Source organism: Suricata suricatta, chromosome 5 (assembly GCF_006229205.1).
Source record: "Suricata suricatta isolate VVHF042 chromosome 5, meerkat_22Aug2017_6uvM2_HiC, whole genome shotgun sequence".
Lineage (NCBI taxonomy): Eukaryota > Metazoa > Chordata > Mammalia > Carnivora > Herpestidae > Suricata > Suricata suricatta.
Genome location: NC_043704.1, coordinates 78,309,059 through 78,326,486, shown reverse-complemented (window position 1 = coordinate 78,326,486; position 17,428 = coordinate 78,309,059). Strand labels below are relative to the sequence as shown.

Here is a 17,428-nt window from a genome sequence, read left to right as displayed (position 1 = left end):
TCTTTTAGTCTGGCTTTAAAATAACCTTCTGTAAGAAGACACAAAGATTTCCTCTGTCATGCTTGAAATTCTACCACCAGCAATTTCTGGAATTCCAGGTGGTGAGACATAGTAAAGATTATACAGTCCAGGTTTCTTGTACATGAACCTCCTTTTCAAACTTCAGACGAGGAGATATCCAGTATATCTCTAGTAATGGAAGCATTGCCCTTTTCCCACTGTTGTTAATTCTGATCTATCACAGAACAATAAAATTGCAGATTTAGAATTAATCATTGTATTTTAATGAGAAAACTGAGCTCTAGAGAGAAGAAATGATTTATCCAAAGTCATACAGTGGATGCTAACAAATCCAGAGAAACAATTCCTATTCTTCTTCTAGCAACTTACCCTCCCTATGGCAACACAATGAATTCATCAGTTCCCTATATGAATTAGGTATTTTCAGGAACCTGGGTATTAGTTCCTTCTCTAGCCCTAATGAATTCCATAACTCACATCCAATTGTATCAGTGCTCTGGGTCTATTTTTCTCACCAGTGAAATTAGAGGGCTGGACTAGAGAAACTCCTTGCTCCCCTCACTCTAACGGTTGTAAAAGTCTTTTATTATTATTAAGTGTAGCTGATATACAATGGTATATTAGTTTCATGTGCACTACATAGTGATTCAGACTTCCAGTTATGTAATGAATAAGTCACAGAGGTGAAAAGTACAGCACAGTGAAAAGAGTCAATAACACTGTAATAACTTTGTATGCTGACAGATCGTAACTACACTTATCATGGTAAGCTTTAGAAGAGTCTTTCCCCTTCCTCTAAGAGAAGATATGTCTAAAGCTCCTAGTGGACCAGCTAGAGACTGAAAGAAGAGTCTGACTAGAGACATTTAATCTGTCCTCCTCTACCATGTGCTAGCCCAAGCTTCCAGTCAGCTGTATTCTTGGAACCTTTATTTTCTGATCTGTGGACATATTCTAGTGGTCTCACTGGAGACATACTTTACACAGTTTTTCCTTTGTAGCATAAGTGTTCAGATTACCTGTCCTTTAAACAGTGCTTCCACAGACCATAAAGTCTTTCCTTAGAAACTGACTCAACCTTATGTGCTGCTGCCAGTTTTGAGTAAATGGCTAAATCTTGCAGCCAAGCCTCAATGCAAACAGACACATTTTCTGGTCAAGCATTTTCTGGTTTGTTCAGCTCCATTACAGAATTACAGGACTGCCTTAAAAAAAAAAAGTGAAAACCCACAGAAGAGCAAAACACAAGCCCCGGGAAGACAGTTTGCAGCCACATCAGCTCAGATCACCAGGGTAGAAAAAAAGCAGGGCCCTCATTGTCCAGAGCATCATTTCTCCAGACTTTCATCTTACGTTCTTCTGCTATTTTAATTTCACCACTTCAAAATGGGGGGGAAATAGGTTAATAGTTTCCATGAGTTTAGACTGTGACCAGAGGCATACTAAGCAATTTCAGAACTTTCAGCAACCACAGCTTTGAGGAAAGGATGGTGATGGATTTACCAATTCATCTTGGGATGGATTCCAGAGACAGGAGAGTCAGACCATCCCAGAGACGCCTGGGTAGGATGTAAACAATATTACTTCCTTCATTTTTCTTCTTTTGCACACATTCAACCTGGGTTTAGTTTTATTCCAGGTAGCATACTGGGGAGAGCATAGGACAGCAAAATATATTTTTAAGACATATTCCCCATGGCCTGCATTGCCCTGATACCAAAGTCAGAGAAAGACAGTTTAAAAAAAAGAAAAACTACCTACATGTTAAGATCTCTGATGTACATAGATGCCAAAATCCTCAAAACAAATATTAGCAAACTGAATCCAACGATACTTTTAAAAAAATCATTCACCAAGTAAGATTTATTCCTGGGTTGCAAAGATGGTTCAATATCTACAAATCCATCAACATGATACATCACATTAACAAGAGAAAGGATAAACATACGATCATTTCAATGGATGCAGTAAAAGCAAAATACAACATCCATTCATGGTAAAAAAAAAAAAAACCATCAACAAAGTAGGTTCAGAAAGAATATATCTCGACATAATAAAGGCCATAAATGAAAAATCCACAGCAAATATCATACTCAATGATGAAAAACTGGGAGCTTTTCCCTAAGATCAGGAATAAGACAAGGATGTCCACTCTCACCAGTTTTAAATTAATTTTTAATGTTTCTTAAAATATGTTTAATGTTTTTGAGAGAGAGAGACACACACACACAGAGCATGAGCAGGGGAGGGGCAGAGAGAGGGAGACACAGAACTTGAAGCAGGCTCCAGGCTCTGCACTGTCAGCACAGAGCCTGACACGGGGGTCAAACTCATGAACCATGAGATCATGACCTGAGCTGAAATCAGATCCTTAACTGACTGAGCCATCATTATTCATTATAGTACTAGAAGTCCTTGCCACAGCAGTCAGGTAAGAAAAATAAATAAAAGGCATCCAAATTGGTAAGGAAGAAGTAGACTTTGACTATGCAGATGACATGATACTATATTTAGAAAACCCTAAAGATACCACCAAAAAACCCTACTAAAACTGTCAAATGAATTTAGTAAGGTCGCAGGATAAAAACCAATAGTAGAAATCCATTGCACCTCAAAATACTGATAATGGGGTCACAGAAAGAGAAATTAAGAAAACAATCCCATTTGCAATTGCACCAAATATAATAAAACACCTCAGAATAAAGTTAATTGAGGAGGCAAAAAAACGATAGTCCAAAAACTATACAACATTGATGAAAGAAGCTGGAGATGACACAAACAAATGGAAAGATATTCCATGCTCATGGATTGAAAGAACAAATATTGTTAAAATGTTGACACTACCCCAAGCAACCAACAGGCATAATGCAATCCCTGTCAAAATACGAACGCATTTTTCACTCAACTAGGACAAAAAAATCCTAAAATTCATATGGAACCCATAGCCAAAACAATATTGAAGAGGAATAACAAAGCTGAATGTATCAAAATGCCAGATTTCAAGTTATACTACAAAGCTGTAGTACCAAAACAGTATTATGCTGGCACAAAAATAAACACGTAGATCAACAGAACAGGACAGAAAGCACAGAAATAAACCTATGATTACATGGTCAATTAGTCTTTAATAAATCTTCATTGCAAGAATGGGCAATGGGAAACAGTTTTTTTAAACAAATGGTGTATGGACAACTGAACAGCTACACATAAAAGAATAAAACTGAACCACTTTCTTACACCATACACAAAAATGAACTCAAGATGGATTAAAGACCTAAATGTGAGATCTGAAACCATACAAACTCTAGAAGAGAGCACAAGCAGTAATTTCTTTGCCTTCAGCTGTAGCGACATTTTTGTAGATATGTCTCTTGAAGAAAGGGGAATAAAAGCAATACACACACACACACACACACACACACACACACACCACCATCATCATCATCATCATCTAATTAAAAATGGGCAAAAGACATGAACATACATCTTTCCAAAGAAGACATGCAGATGCTAACAGATACATGAAAAGGTTTAACATCACTTATTATTAGGGAAATGCAAGTCCAAACTACAATACGATATCACCTCACACCCGTCAGAATGGCTAAAACAAGTGTTGGCAAAAATGTGGGGAAAAAAGGACCCTTGTGCATTATTGGTGGGAACGCAAACTGGTGTAGCCACTGTGGAAGACAGTAAGGAGGTCCCTCAAAGAGCTAAAAATAGAGCTACCGTAGGATTCAATAATCACACTACTATTTGTTCAAAAAATATAAAAACACTAATTTGAAAAGATACACTCATCCATATGTTTATTGTGACATTATTTATGATATCCAAATTATGGAAGCAGCCCAAGTTTCCATAATAAATTAATGGATGAGGGATATATATATATAATGTTCAGCCATAAAAAAGAACGAAATCTTGCTATTTGTAACGATGTGGATAAAGGTGGAGAGTATAATGCTAAGCAAAATAAGCCAGTCATAGAAAGACATACATTCTGATTACACTCATATGTATAATTTAAGAAACAAAACAAATTAATAAAAGGAAAAAAGAGAGACAAACCAAGAAAAAGACTCTTAACTACAGAAAACAAACCGATGGTTCCCTGAGAGGAGGTGAGTGGGGGGGATAGATGAAATAGGTGATGAGGATTAAGAGTACATTCATCGTGATGAGCACAGGGTGATGTATAGAATTATCGAATCACTATATTGCACACTTGAAACTAATATAACACTCTATGCCAACTGCACTGGAATTTAAAAGCTCTTTTTTAAAAAGACATGGTTGCTTCCCTTAAAGAGATTAGTCTAATAGAACAAATAGACAAACGTGCAAAAAATTTTACTACGGTAAACACTGTAAGTGCGTTAAGCAACATAAATTAAGTGCTCAGGATGGGTAGAGAAAGAAACCATTGATTCCAACTGAAGGCATCAAGGAAGGCTTTACTGGAGGGTTGCCTTCTGACCTGTACCTTGAAAGGTCAAGATGACAAACTGGGGTTCATTCTAGGCATTAGCCAATGCACAAAAGTATGGAAGTTTCTCATCGGTTTGAACTAGCACAAGAGATCTGATCCTAGAAAGGGAGGTTGAATGTCAGGTAAGGAATTAGTTCTTTTCACATTGTGGAGCCATAGAAATTTTTGCTAGAAGCAAAGTTAGTTGGTCACATCTGTGTTTTGGAATGGAAACTGGAAGTCACTTAGGGGACAGGGAAGTGATGGAGGAGGAGAGATGCAAACAAGAAAGCCAATCAGAGACTGTTGTCAGAGACATCAGCCCACTAGTTATCCTCCTATAGGCATTTCTTGCATGAGTGCTATTTAAAGGTTCTCATGGTAAGAGGGCAATTACTCCTTAACTTCCACATCCCTTCCAGTTCTGCATCTTTCTAAGAAGGTCCCTATCCCAGGTTTATTCTAGATTGTAAACTCTGAATCAGTCCAGATATCTCACTTAGAATATAGCGTATAATATATGAAACAAGGTTGTTTAGTAAGACAGCATAGGATTCAAGGAAACAATGGAAAGTTAATAGCTGATTTTATCAATCTTTCCAAGTCCTGATCAATAGATGTATCCCTTTTGGGAGGGTTTTGTTTTTTTAAAGTTCAGCATATTTTGCAAGCCAGATAAATTGACTTTCTTTTCCGTCAAGGGTTCACAACACTAAAGTTGGAGGTGGTGTTCAAATCATGGCTTTAAATAATCAAAAGCCTCATTGATTATACCAAGCCATGATTGGGTCCTATTGGCATGCTCTGTGAGTCTTCATCATCAGGCAGACCATCCTAAAATCTTAAGGTCCTTGATGACCCTCCCAGATTTTTGGTGACTAATCAAGTTTTAGGATAGTGAAGGGTTCTTCCGGTGGAGACTCTGAGTTATGTAGTTCAGGAGTCAAAAAACTACAGCTGTGAGCTAAATACAGCCCACTTTTGTAAGTAAAGTTTTATTGGAACACAGTCCTGCGCATTTACAACTGCCTTCACACTATGAGAGCAGAACTGAATTGCTGCAACAAAACCAGAGATATTTACTGTATGTGCCTTAATGTTTGCCATGAACCCTGCGATAGTGGTAGAAAAGGGACAGAAATCAGAAAATGTGTGTTCTAAATGCTAGATTTGCTACCTACTACCTGGGTGAATTTAGAGAAGACACTTGATGTATCTTCTGTGTTTCCTTGTCTCTATAATAAAGGTTTGCTCTCTGCCTTCTTCCATGTGATAGGCGCATGAGCCAATTATGTCTGTAACAAACACTGTTTGTCCTGCCATGAGGTACTAAATACGAGGAGCTCCTCAACTTAACATTGGTCTTTGTCTTTCCTTCCGCAGAATACCCTGGAGCAGTGCAGCGTGTGCTCCAAGCCCATCATGGAGCGGATCCTGCGAGCCACCGGAAAGGCCTATCATCCTCACTGCTTTACTTGTGTGATGTGCCACCGCAGCCTTGATGGGATCCCATTCACCGTGGACGCTGGTGGCCTCATTCACTGCATTGAGGACTTCCACAAGTAGGTGGTCTACTCCGTCCCCTCGAGTCTGCCAGTCCCTTTAAGTGTCTGTTCTTACTGCCTGGTGTCTGAGCCACACACTCTTCTCTCTCAGAGCTGGAGGATGTCAGGATTTGGTGGGACTTTAAACATTGAGGTTATTTATCCCTGCTTCTAATGCAGGAATGGGTGTCCATTAATCCAACTGGTCCTCTACCCTGGTTTTGGTTCAAAGGCTTGCCTGGGGCCCATCCATCACATCTTTGTGTGGCTCTGATTGTGAGAAAGTTGGCTCAGCTGCAGAGTATGTGTACTGGAAATAGGCAGGATCCCGGGGTAGCCCTCTCTGGCCAAAACATGAACAAGATGTGTGACAGTGGACAAACTGCTCCATTTCTCTGAGCTTTGCAGTCCGGTCATTAGAACAGAGCCTGTCTTGAAGCTCCCCAGGTGTAACTGTCCACAGTTCTCTCTAGCGGTGACCTCTCTCTGCCAGTCTACAGATAGGAGGTCATGGGGAGATGGACATGGGCACAGAACAATTCAGTCTCTCTACCTAGCATAAGCCTCTCACATATTTGGGTCTGTTTCATGCCATTAGCTGTCACATCTTCCTGTAACCTGTTTCCTTAACCAGGCTTTCTCTTCCTCAGGACACTTTCTAATAAAATTAATGAATGCAGTCTTTTGAAGAAGATTAGAAAGTAGAGTCTCAAGGTCAAGGCCACATACTCACGGGCCTGGAAAAATATGTCCTTCATTCTGTCATTCGTAGCACCCTCTTTCCTCTGTTACAGCTGGGGTTTTCATGAAAATTTTAGTTTTCTGTTTTGCTTTCTTCTTTGGCCCCTTGGTTAGTTGGCTGATTGGTTGATGATATTTGTCACATATATTTAGGGAGCATATGAACGCTATCGCAGTGATCTGTAAATGGTAGGCACAGAGGCTTTCTGGCTTATTTGCAGGGCAGTGTGAGTCTTTGAGGACAATCCGAAACTCTCACGGAGATAAAGTTCATGTGGCTCGCCAGTTTGGGTGTCCATTCTATGGCCTCCAAATGTGTGGTCTTGTGGGTTATTGGTCACCGCCCTGTTGACTGTCAACAACCAGGAGAAGCTTGCCACAAGCAGTCTGGGGACTTGAGACTCCTATTTTTTAAAAAATGAATTTCTTTACCACTTTCCAAGTAGCAAAGAAAGTGAAAACCTCACCAAAAGACGTGAGACTGAATGAATTAAAAATCCCCAGAGGCAGGAATTCTCAACCTGAATTAGACAAGTTAAGGGTTCACTTTGAAAGGGCAGTCACAGCATAAATTGTACTTCATGTTATTGATATTTTTAGCTTGTAATTACACATGGGGGGAAAAAAACCTGCATCTATTTAAGGGAAGTGAAAAGATACCCACGGAGTGTGTTTCTATCACCGTGTGCCTCCTTTCTTAGACTTTCCCGAATCCAAGAAAGACTGATAGATGCAATCAGAGCACACGTGTTTCTGTTGCTGGGAAAGACTAATCTATTACACCCCCAATTAAAACAGGAAATCAATTCTGACAAATGGAAGTTTATATCTATGCCATTTATCTTTCATTTCTAAGAGTGAGGAGCATAATTAGAGACTTGGGACTGGTGACATAAGTGTGTGGGTCTGAACACTCCAGACAAGCCAACTTGAGCAGCTAAAAGGGAAAAACCATCTCCAATCCCCATCTCTCCCCCTCCATGACTAATTCAATGGCATGTGAAAACACCAATTTTTTTAAATAATGTTGTCTTCATGATTGGCAGGTATATAGAGGGGGGAAAACTTTTTGATCTTTTCATGATTTCCCAAAGGAAAATAAGAGATACATTTTACAGAACTCTGCTTCTGAGGCTTGAAAGTACTAGAACACAAAGTAGCTAGAAGCCGCACCCAGCGTGGGCATTGCAAGACTAACTAGAGGGTACAGAGCTGGGAAACAGCCTTCTTCTGCAGACTGTTTTGGGGGGCCTTGGTCTTGGTCTCCCTTTGTGAGCTTTTAGGAAATCTCTTTCAATTCAGTCCAGCCACACCTGCAGAGAGCCCTCTGGGTGCTCAGTGCTAAAGGAGAGAGACCCAGGAGAAAAACGGCCTGAGTATAAATTGCACAGACACACAGAGAAAAACCGCAGTCAGCAAGGAGCTTGCCAGGAGGAGGGGGGAGAATACGCGCAGAGTGCGTGTGATGTCAGGCGGAAGGGGCCAGACACGATGAGACAGGCACAGGCAGAGGCTTGAGCTGGCAGAGTCCAAGGAGACTATCTGGCCCCAGGATCTGGGTCGGCTTCTGGAAGCAGAGTTTGAAAAGTATTTTAAGTGAGAAACAGGGATTCCTGACAGCGGGAACCACTCAGGAAATAAAGAAGGGGACGAAGTGGGGAAGGGCTTCTCTATGTTTAAGGAAGATGTGCCGGCTTATCACTAGAGCAGCCTGTGAGAGTGGAAGGCCCATGAGAAGGGTTGATCTCGCCTGCTTGCGTCCTGTCTTCTAAACCAGCACCTCCCAAACATTAATGTGCTTACAAGTCACCTGGGGACCTTGTTAAGCTGCAAATTCGAATTCAGTAGGTCTGGGGGGGACCTCCAATTCTGCATTTCTGACAAGCTCCCTGGTGGTTTTGGACTGCACTTTGAGTAAGCTTCCCAAATACTATTTTTAGGGCCTTGTAAAGGGGCCATGCCCTGCATAACCACTGTCAGTCAGCACTGGCCAAGTCCTCTATCCTACTGGGGAGCAACTCTTCCTATATGTTATTTCCGATGACTATTCAAACCAGCTCCCTTGCAAACTGACTGTATCCACCCTCACCTCAACACACACACACATGCACGCATGCACACATGCACTTTCCCATTTCACCTAAATGGCCATCATTCAAGGTCCAACCCAATTACCACCTCCTCTGAGAAGACTTCCTTGAGCTCAATCGGTCTCTATCCCTCTGTTTGAATTTATATCTCCCTCTCTATGTTCTGCAGAGTTTTGTAAATCATCTAGAGCTAGTTCTTACCCACAACCTGATTAGTAATCAAGAACACACATACACAACACACACAGTGTTACACTTACCATGTTAGATCATTTTTACAAGATGGCAGGTTATGTATATATCACTTAATAGAACAAATGCAGAAATAGATAGCTCTCCCTCACCAGGCTGGCTGCAGGAGTCCTGGTTTATTTCTGTATTCCCAGTGCCAGGACAGTGAGCTCAGAAAAGCAGGTTTATTTAACTGACCCTTTCATTGCATTAAGCCTTTATTTCACTATCTGTGCTTTCTTATCAGAGACATTACATTCATCCATTTATTTGTTTAATCAGCATCCATTTGTTGATGGCCAGAAATGTGCCAGGACACAAAATGATGAAGACCGTCCTTGTCTGAGCCTTGGCTCCTGTGGCTGTGAAGCAGAAATGATAAAAACTATTTCTTCATAATGTTGTCAGTAAAAAATGAGGTCAAGTGCGCAGAGTGCTTAACAAGCCTTGGCACTTAGTAAGCACAAAATACATGGTAGCCATTGAGTCATCAAAAGTGTTTTTTATCAAATTTACTTTTATTATTATTATTATTATTATTATCTGCTTAGTGAGCTGAGCCCTGAAACAGACCACCTGGGATTTAGAACAATCTTTAAAATGCCGGCCAAGGAACACTGTGGGGACTGTGGGAACCACTTCCTGTCTCTTCCTTTTGTTTCCCTCCCCGCGCCCCCGTCACGGAAAGGAGGCCAATTGAGCAAGATGGCAGACACTTCATTTCCTGACCAGTGGCTTGAACTTTCTATTGTCTGCCCCGGTCATAGACATTGTTTCTGGAGATTCAGAGACAGAGAGGAACTTGCCAGCTGGAAGCTCACAATGGAGTGGTCCCCAAAGAGGTGCAAATAATTACTACTAAAATAGGCAAATTCAGGGAAGGATATTTTGTCCTAGAGAAGTAATTCTACTTGAGGAAGTAGGGGCAAGCTCACAGTTCAGTGATAGGAAAGATAGACTTCTGACCTCACAGAGTTTACAGTCCCGATGGGCTTGGGGAGAGGAAATACTGCAGTAGATTCCAGAAGCCTGCTTATTTCACTACTGGTGACCCAGATTCAAAAATAATCAGGTAGTCCAAAGCAGTTTTCTTTTTTTTTAAGCACTGAGTATAAACTTCTTGCATAAAATGCCAATTATAACAACTCTGATTACTGCTGCCGTTGTACCCTGATCCTTTTAATTTTTCTTTCAGAGCAATCAATTGATCTGCTGCTTAATTCATATTTATTTAGATTGCAGCCATACAGATGCCTTTTGGCTGCTGCCAAGAAAATTAATATGTACATATAGAGTATAATGTATGTAAAAATGCTTTGACAACCATAGAGTGCTCTGCAAAGTGTTAGATTACTATCATTATTTCTTTTTCAGTCTCACTACAAATAGATAAATTTTAACATCATTAATCTTAAAACCATTACCATGAAAAAACTGAGTTACACACTCTGTTTGTCCTTTTATTCTTTTTTTAACCTCTTCAGTTTTTATCCATGGCCATTTCAAATCCTGTCCCATTTCACACCTTGCCCAATGCTACCCCTAATTTTCAGGAGATGCAGATGAATGCACAGCCTATATTTGCAGCCTCCTAATCTGCTATGAGAAAATAATTTTAGAGCCATCGGTCATACTAAGGAATATTAAGAGATTGGGAAATATTAAAATTCCTCTTTCACAGTTAACCTCAAACTAGACATACATGTGTCTCTACATATAAATGTTCATACCTTTTGGAAGAAACCCTCTGAAGAATAAAGAACTTTGAACTTTTTCCTTTTCAAACAAGAGTTTAAAACAATTGAAATGTAGGAAGTACAGACTTGGTCACCCTAAGTTTGGTGCGTTTAACGTTGCTAACTTCTGCTGTTTTGAAAAGATAGCGGTCGAGGTTTCTGGTGTTAATTCCTAGAACTTCGTTTCAAAGAAAGAGGCTCTAGTAAGTGAGAATGACACAGTTAGTGACCTCAGAATATTTGTGAAAGGCCTGGGAAGCACATACAAAAGTCTAAAAGCAAAAGTCAAACAAGACGAGGTCAAGGAAAAGAAACAGAGTTAGGGCCACCAGGACCCAGCCCTAGCCCAGGATTTGTGTTTGCAGTCTGTCTACAAGTGAATTCTATGCCACCTGTCAGGTGACCAACATCTCCCAGATACTCTTCATCCGTAAGGATTGTATGCACTCACTTGCCAGCCTCACAGAATCTCATTTTATGATCTAGAAGGACCTCAAGAGTCATTGAGTCTAAATTCCTTATTTTACAGCTGAGGGAGCAGACCCAGAAGAGGAAAGGGATTTGCTCGTGGTCATGCAGGATGACAGAGCAGATGTCCTGACTCTTGACCTTCCCCTTTTCTTTTCATTTCTGAATCTCACCTGTTTGTCAGTGTCTGGACTCCATGTCTAACCAGAACTGTTGTCTCCATTTTCAGGAAATTTGCCCCCCGATGTTCTGTGTGCAAGGAGCCTATCATGCCTGCCCCAGGCCAGGAGGAGACTGTCCGGATTGTGGCTCTCGATCGCGATTTCCATGTTCATTGCTACCGGTGTGAGGTCTGTGGTCAACACCCCCACACCCTGTCAGTGCATGGCAGGTGCTGAAAGGCCCAAGGTTTTCTCAAATGCAATAGTTTTTCAGTCTGGGAAAGCCCCCTGGTACCTGTGTGCACAGGACTTGGGTTTTAGATCTTATACTTTCATTTAATCCTGGTGACATTGGATAACGCACTTTACCTTTCACTCTCAATTTTCCCACCTGTAAAAAGAGCTCAAATTCTTATTCACCTCCCCAAATAGGGCTGTGTGGCTAAAATCCAAAACTGTATGTTAAAGAACATCATAAACCACAAAGTGCTAAATTAGTGGGAAATGGTATTCTTGTTACTATTATTGTCATCACTATAATGAGTTTTTAACTGTGACTCTGCTACTTCTATGGGACACAGATCCATCTCAGCCATTGAGAAGGATAAGAACTCACTCCTCTCCAAGGGGTTGGAACTTGATGCGCAAAGTCACGGAGACTGGTTGAGTTAGCCAGCACTGACTGTGCGCCTAAGGCAGGAGGTCAGGCAGCGGCTGAGAACTCCAGGGAGGTACGCACAGGTGCTGTGGGAATACACACAGGAGGCCTGTGACCCAGGCTGGAAGCGACAGGGGACATGTAGTCATTTCTACAGCAAAGGGTAGCAAGTATTCCCCCTATAATCTGGGTATCAAAAGGGGACCACATTCAGAAAAATGATTTTAAAACATTTTCTTACCCTGATCCTAGTGACCCAGAACCCCCCTTTTGAAGCAGTTTTCTTGTTCTCTACTAGGTCCTCTGATGGTAGTAGTTAGTAGGTGCTCTATTTTAACATGACCGCTGCGCTCTGTGGGGAGAGTATGAACTGCCTACTGCCATGCCCTCCTGACATTAGTTCATCGAGTCCCACTGAGTGATCTTCCAAAGACTCAGGGGCTGGCAGGGCTGGGCTAGAGGGACCAGCGGGACTGTCCCTGGCTCTCTGGGACTGCATTCATTCCACTCACTGCTCTAGCTGCAAGTAGCCACCTGATTTAGGTGTGATTCTTTGTTTTCCCCTAGAGCCCAAGATTCATATCACTCTCTTCCCTTAACGGAAGAAAAGACAATAAACTACCAGCTTTTACACAGGATTTTATGACTTCAGAGGAACAACAACCTCCGGCCTTAAAACTGACGTGAATCATGAGTGTGAAAGAACTTATAGATGCCTTAGAAGTCGTTTTGCAGTTGGAGAAACTGAGGCTCAAAGTGTTTCAACATTGCTCACACACTTGCTGTACATACCAATAGGCTTTGACTTCTGATGGTTTTGTTTTTTGTGCCAAGTTGCATAAAGTGCTCCTTTTCTCCTTCCAGATTAAATGACAGCAGAACAAATTGAGTTTGCTTTGAAATCCTATGAACTTTTTAATTTATTTATTTTTATTTTTTTAATATAATGTATTGTCAAGTTAGCTAACATATGGTATATACAGGGTGCTCTTGGCTTCAAGAGTAGATTCCCATGATTCATTGCTTATATACAACACCCAGTGTTCATCCCAAGTGCCCTCCTCGTGCCCATCACCTATGTCCCCCCCTCTCCTGCTTCCCCCCACATAAACCCTCAGTTTGTTCTTTGTATTTAAGAGTCTCTTATGGGTTTCCCTGCCTCTCTGTTTGAAACTATTTTTTCCACTTCCCTTACCCCATGATCTTCTGGTAAGTTTCTCAAATTCCACGTATGAGTAAAAACATATGATATCTGTCTTTCTCTGATTGACTTATTCACTTAGCATAATACCCTCCTGTTCCTATGAATTTCTTTTTAAAACAGTACTATAGAATGAGAGGAACAGTAAATAAGGAGGGGACAGACCACCATTCTACTACCCCTGTCACAGATGCTTCATGACACTGGACCCATCACTTCCCTCTCTGCTCCTTACTTCCCCATCTATAAAACTGAGGAGGTTGGACTGGAAGCCCTGTATGGCCCCTTTTGGTTCTAGGATTCAAAGCATGAATGGTTCCAACACTGTGGTTGACTTCAGGCTCTGCAGAGTGCCCAGGTGACCATAGATGTCCACTCATTAAATGCTTGCAGCCATGACACTTACGAAATGTCCTTCTTTCTTTATTAAGATGAAGAGTTCATTTAATTCCATTACTCAGTTTCCCAAATGCCTCTAGAACTGCTTGCGCACTTTGGCCAAGCCAGCCTTCTGAGGAGCCTGGCTCCTGCCGCCGCTGCTGTACAGTTGTAGGCAATACTCCTTCCAAACTTAAATGTTATTGTCAGTCCAATGTTAGGTGTGAGCCCCAGTGACCTCTCTGCTATCACAGTGGACAGCAAAAGCTGAGCACGCGGCGCTTGTGGCCTTCTAGAAGAGTGTCCACTAAAGTTAGCAACGGCACGCACCACCAGACGAAGTATTATATTTTTCTCTCAGACAAATGTCCATTTTCTCCAAAGGTAAGGGCCAACATTAGACTATTATATAACACTTTCCAAAATGGAGCTACAGAGGTGCTGTGGACCATAGTACAGGCCTTTGATCCTTTACAGCTTATAGCATTTTTTCAAAGTACAGTCACATCCATTTTCCCCTTTGATCCTCCCAACAGCTTGGTGAGGTAGGACACGCAGGAACTCTGTTCAGTGACACAGGCAGGGGCAGAACTAAGGGGGGTCCCCGGGGGGCCCATCTCCCTTGTCTAACTCATTCCTCTACACCACGCCATCTCCTCCAGAAAATGCAGCAAATTAGTGTTCCCAGTACACTTCAGGATTTTCTTTTTCCAAGACAGTTGGAGTTAAGTATGCAGAGCCTGTTGCTGGCCCTTCTGCTTGGAAGGAGGCAACCTACACCTTTGCTTCTGCCCAGAAACTGACAAGGAAGTTCTGTCCGTACACCTGTGTATTCCTTTTGAGAAATCCTTAGACTAATGATAAAGGGTAAAGATGACTCAGTGGTTGGGGTTCTACCCTTGTTTTACTTTCTCTTGTTCTTGCTGTTGCTGTTTTTGTTGCTTGGGGGAGGAGAGCAAAACTACCACTTGGGCGCCCAGACCTGGGGTTCTTTGCTCTTGGACTCACGTTTCCTATTAAGTAATATTGGGGGGGAGCATCATTTTATTGTTTGTCTTTATGTCCCCAATCTCTTGTTCAGTTTCATTCAAGCATTATGTAGTATCCTGGGGAAGGATTGGAGGGGGCCTGCAGTGTAGGAAGAGGAAAGTTAGGAAATGGCCACATTATGGAGGGAGGCCTTGGATGGAAAGCTAAGGAATTTAGCCTTCACGTACACAGTTGCCATTTTCACTTACATTCTTTCCATCTGTCTTTCCAGGATTGTGGTGGTCTCTTGTCTGAAGGAGATAACCAAGGCTGCTACCCTCTGGATGGACACATCCTCTGCAAAACGTGCAACTCCGCCCGCATTAGGGTGCTGACGGCCAAGGCCAGCACCGACCTTTAAATTCAGTTGCCTGCTTACCTGCTTAGCTGGTGGCGCTGAGAAGAAAGAAGAAACACAAGAAAAAAGATAAGAAAAGAAATGGGAAAAATACAGGAAGGCAATTGGGACAGTCTCTGTTCTTCATCTAATATTAACCTTTCTTTAGAAACACATAGATTATGAGATTTTTTTTTTAAGTTCTCACCAAATACACATTTCACATTTAATCATGTAGGACCTTGATGGGCCTTTGTTCCCAAGGACTCCCACATTTTTGCACGGATTATACTCCATCCCATTCACTTCTGCATTCCTGTAACTTTTAATCCCTATGTTTGTCTCACTTTTCATCTGGTTGAATGGCTTTTTTTAGTGTGGTATTTGCTGTCACACAGTTTTTCCTGGGTGAGTCTGCCAACTCACAGGTGCTTTTAGGCTTAAAGGTTCCATCCTGTCACTTCCACGTTGCCTGTGATCATAAAGAACAGTCATTTTTTCTCTGTGTATTTGAAAAGTACATCTTTCTGTTGCTCTAAACCGGTCATGTCCCTTGGGGGAAAAAAGTGTGCAATGTGTATGTTAGGCAACAAAGAATTTAAACTGTAAATGACATAGTTTAAAACAAGCACGTATTTAATTTGCAACCAAATTTGATTGGGAATTCAAAATCTATGTGACCAGTGTTCAGGGCTCATTTGAAAACAGATATTGGCAGGAGAAATCCAAAGTTCAATTTTTTTTAAGAAATTACAGATGGTATATGCTGAGGAAAAAAACATTTTGTGGGTATATTTGAAAAACCTATTATTTTCTCACAATGTATCTTAAGATTTTCCTTTTGCATGCTACCTAGACATAATAATACAGACAAACTGTGTTTTCTCTAGAACATAAGACTTCCAAAGCCATCCCACTTTTCATCTGAGAAATATTGCCATGTTGTTTTGTTTTGTTTTGTTAATGTCCAAACACAACTACCAAAGTTGAGTTTTTCCCAGGAGGAACATAGCTTGTAAAGAACATTCATATTCTTCCCTTTTCCCCTCCCAGGCCCAGGTCCTTTTTGTCTGACAACTGCAAATCAGAGCGCACATAATAAAATCGTGTCGTTTGTTTCGTTTACTTTAAAAAAGACAGGAAAGCTTAAGATTGTGAAACCACAGCTTCATTATTCTTGCAATCCTGCTATAACTCCAATTACATATTGCAGGAGGCATTTTCATATCATCGATGTGACATTTACACCACACTTTCAAAGACAATCGCTGAAAAAAAATTGCCTTTCTGAGCTAAAAATATGCAACGTCTCTGCCTGGAGTCTTTATTCAAACTCTTACTGGGCATTGCAACGCTTGCTTGCCAACTACAGAACCATTTTATTGGGTTCTAACTTGTTTCTTTTAAAGAGAGATGCCCATCTTAGTAAGGGCAGGTTGCCATCTGTCAACTAATCGAGTATTTTGGATTGAGATTTCTTAAATATTTCCTCAAATCTTCCACAAGGATATACTTTTAAATTATGAAGTATTTTAAATATACAAAAAAGAATAAATAATAATATAAAGAATCCCTGTGTACATAACACCAGCTCAAGAAATCAAATATAAGTGATATAGTTGCATTCCCTTGCGCACCCGTCCCTGATTCCACAAATAGCTTTCTCCTGATTATAAAGTGATAAAGTCAATTTGCTAGTCTGACTTTTATTTTAATTTTTAACACTCAGAACATAAATGAAAAATTATTTGTGCATGTTTTAAATTATAACCCATGCCTCAGGAATTCCAATTACATTTATTTTAACTTTAGTAGAAATAATTGTAAAAGTAGCTTGATTTTCTTTTTTTCTCAGTAAGAAATTCTTAAGCTTTTGGTCATTAGCTTCATCTAAGTTAATTTGTGGTTCATTTGCCTTGGTCACCAAATAGCTTTGTTTTAGAACTACCAAAATGAGGGCTTTCCAAAGTTTTCTCAGAAAACTTTGTCCTTTCCTTACTTTGCTATTCTTGTCATTGGTCTTATGTATGTTTCTTAATGGGAAACACAGTGGGATTCATTTTGGGTAGCATGTGACCTTTAAGATACAACAGTGACTGTATCTCTGAATTTCTGTCTTCCAAGTTCAAGATCAGACCATGCTGATAACCTCAAAGAGCACTGACTGTTGGGCAGTTGGAGAGAGTATATAATCCGCTTGAATTCCCCCAGCAATTTGTTGTCTATGAAATACTTGCGAGAAATTTGTGTTTAGGCCAAAAGCCCAATGTATTGAGAGACGGATTTTATCTCTTGAAGTGCAGTCATATTATTATAAATTTTGCCAAAAGAGAAAAATTTATGAAATATTTATGCTATA

General features: G+C 40.7%; 1 protein-coding gene across 3 annotated transcripts in view; it reads left to right on the top strand.

Annotated features, from left to right (window-relative positions):
* Positions 1 to 15,578, top strand: part of LPP (LIM domain containing preferred translocation partner in lipoma) — a 662,184-nt gene extending 646,606 nt beyond the window's left edge. For all 3 annotated transcript variants that reach the window (XM_029939645.1, XM_029939646.1, XM_029939644.1), the window contains 3 exons: positions 5,879 to 6,057; positions 11,535 to 11,655; positions 14,965 to 15,578. In XM_029939645.1, coding sequence (XP_029795505.1) covers positions 5,879 to 6,057; positions 11,535 to 11,655; positions 14,965 to 15,093 — 429 coding nt within the window. In that variant the 3' untranslated portion in view covers positions 15,094 to 15,578. The remainder of the gene's footprint in view (positions 1 to 5,878; positions 6,058 to 11,534; positions 11,656 to 14,964) is intronic.
* Positions 15,579 to 17,428: the final 1,850 nt, after the last annotated feature.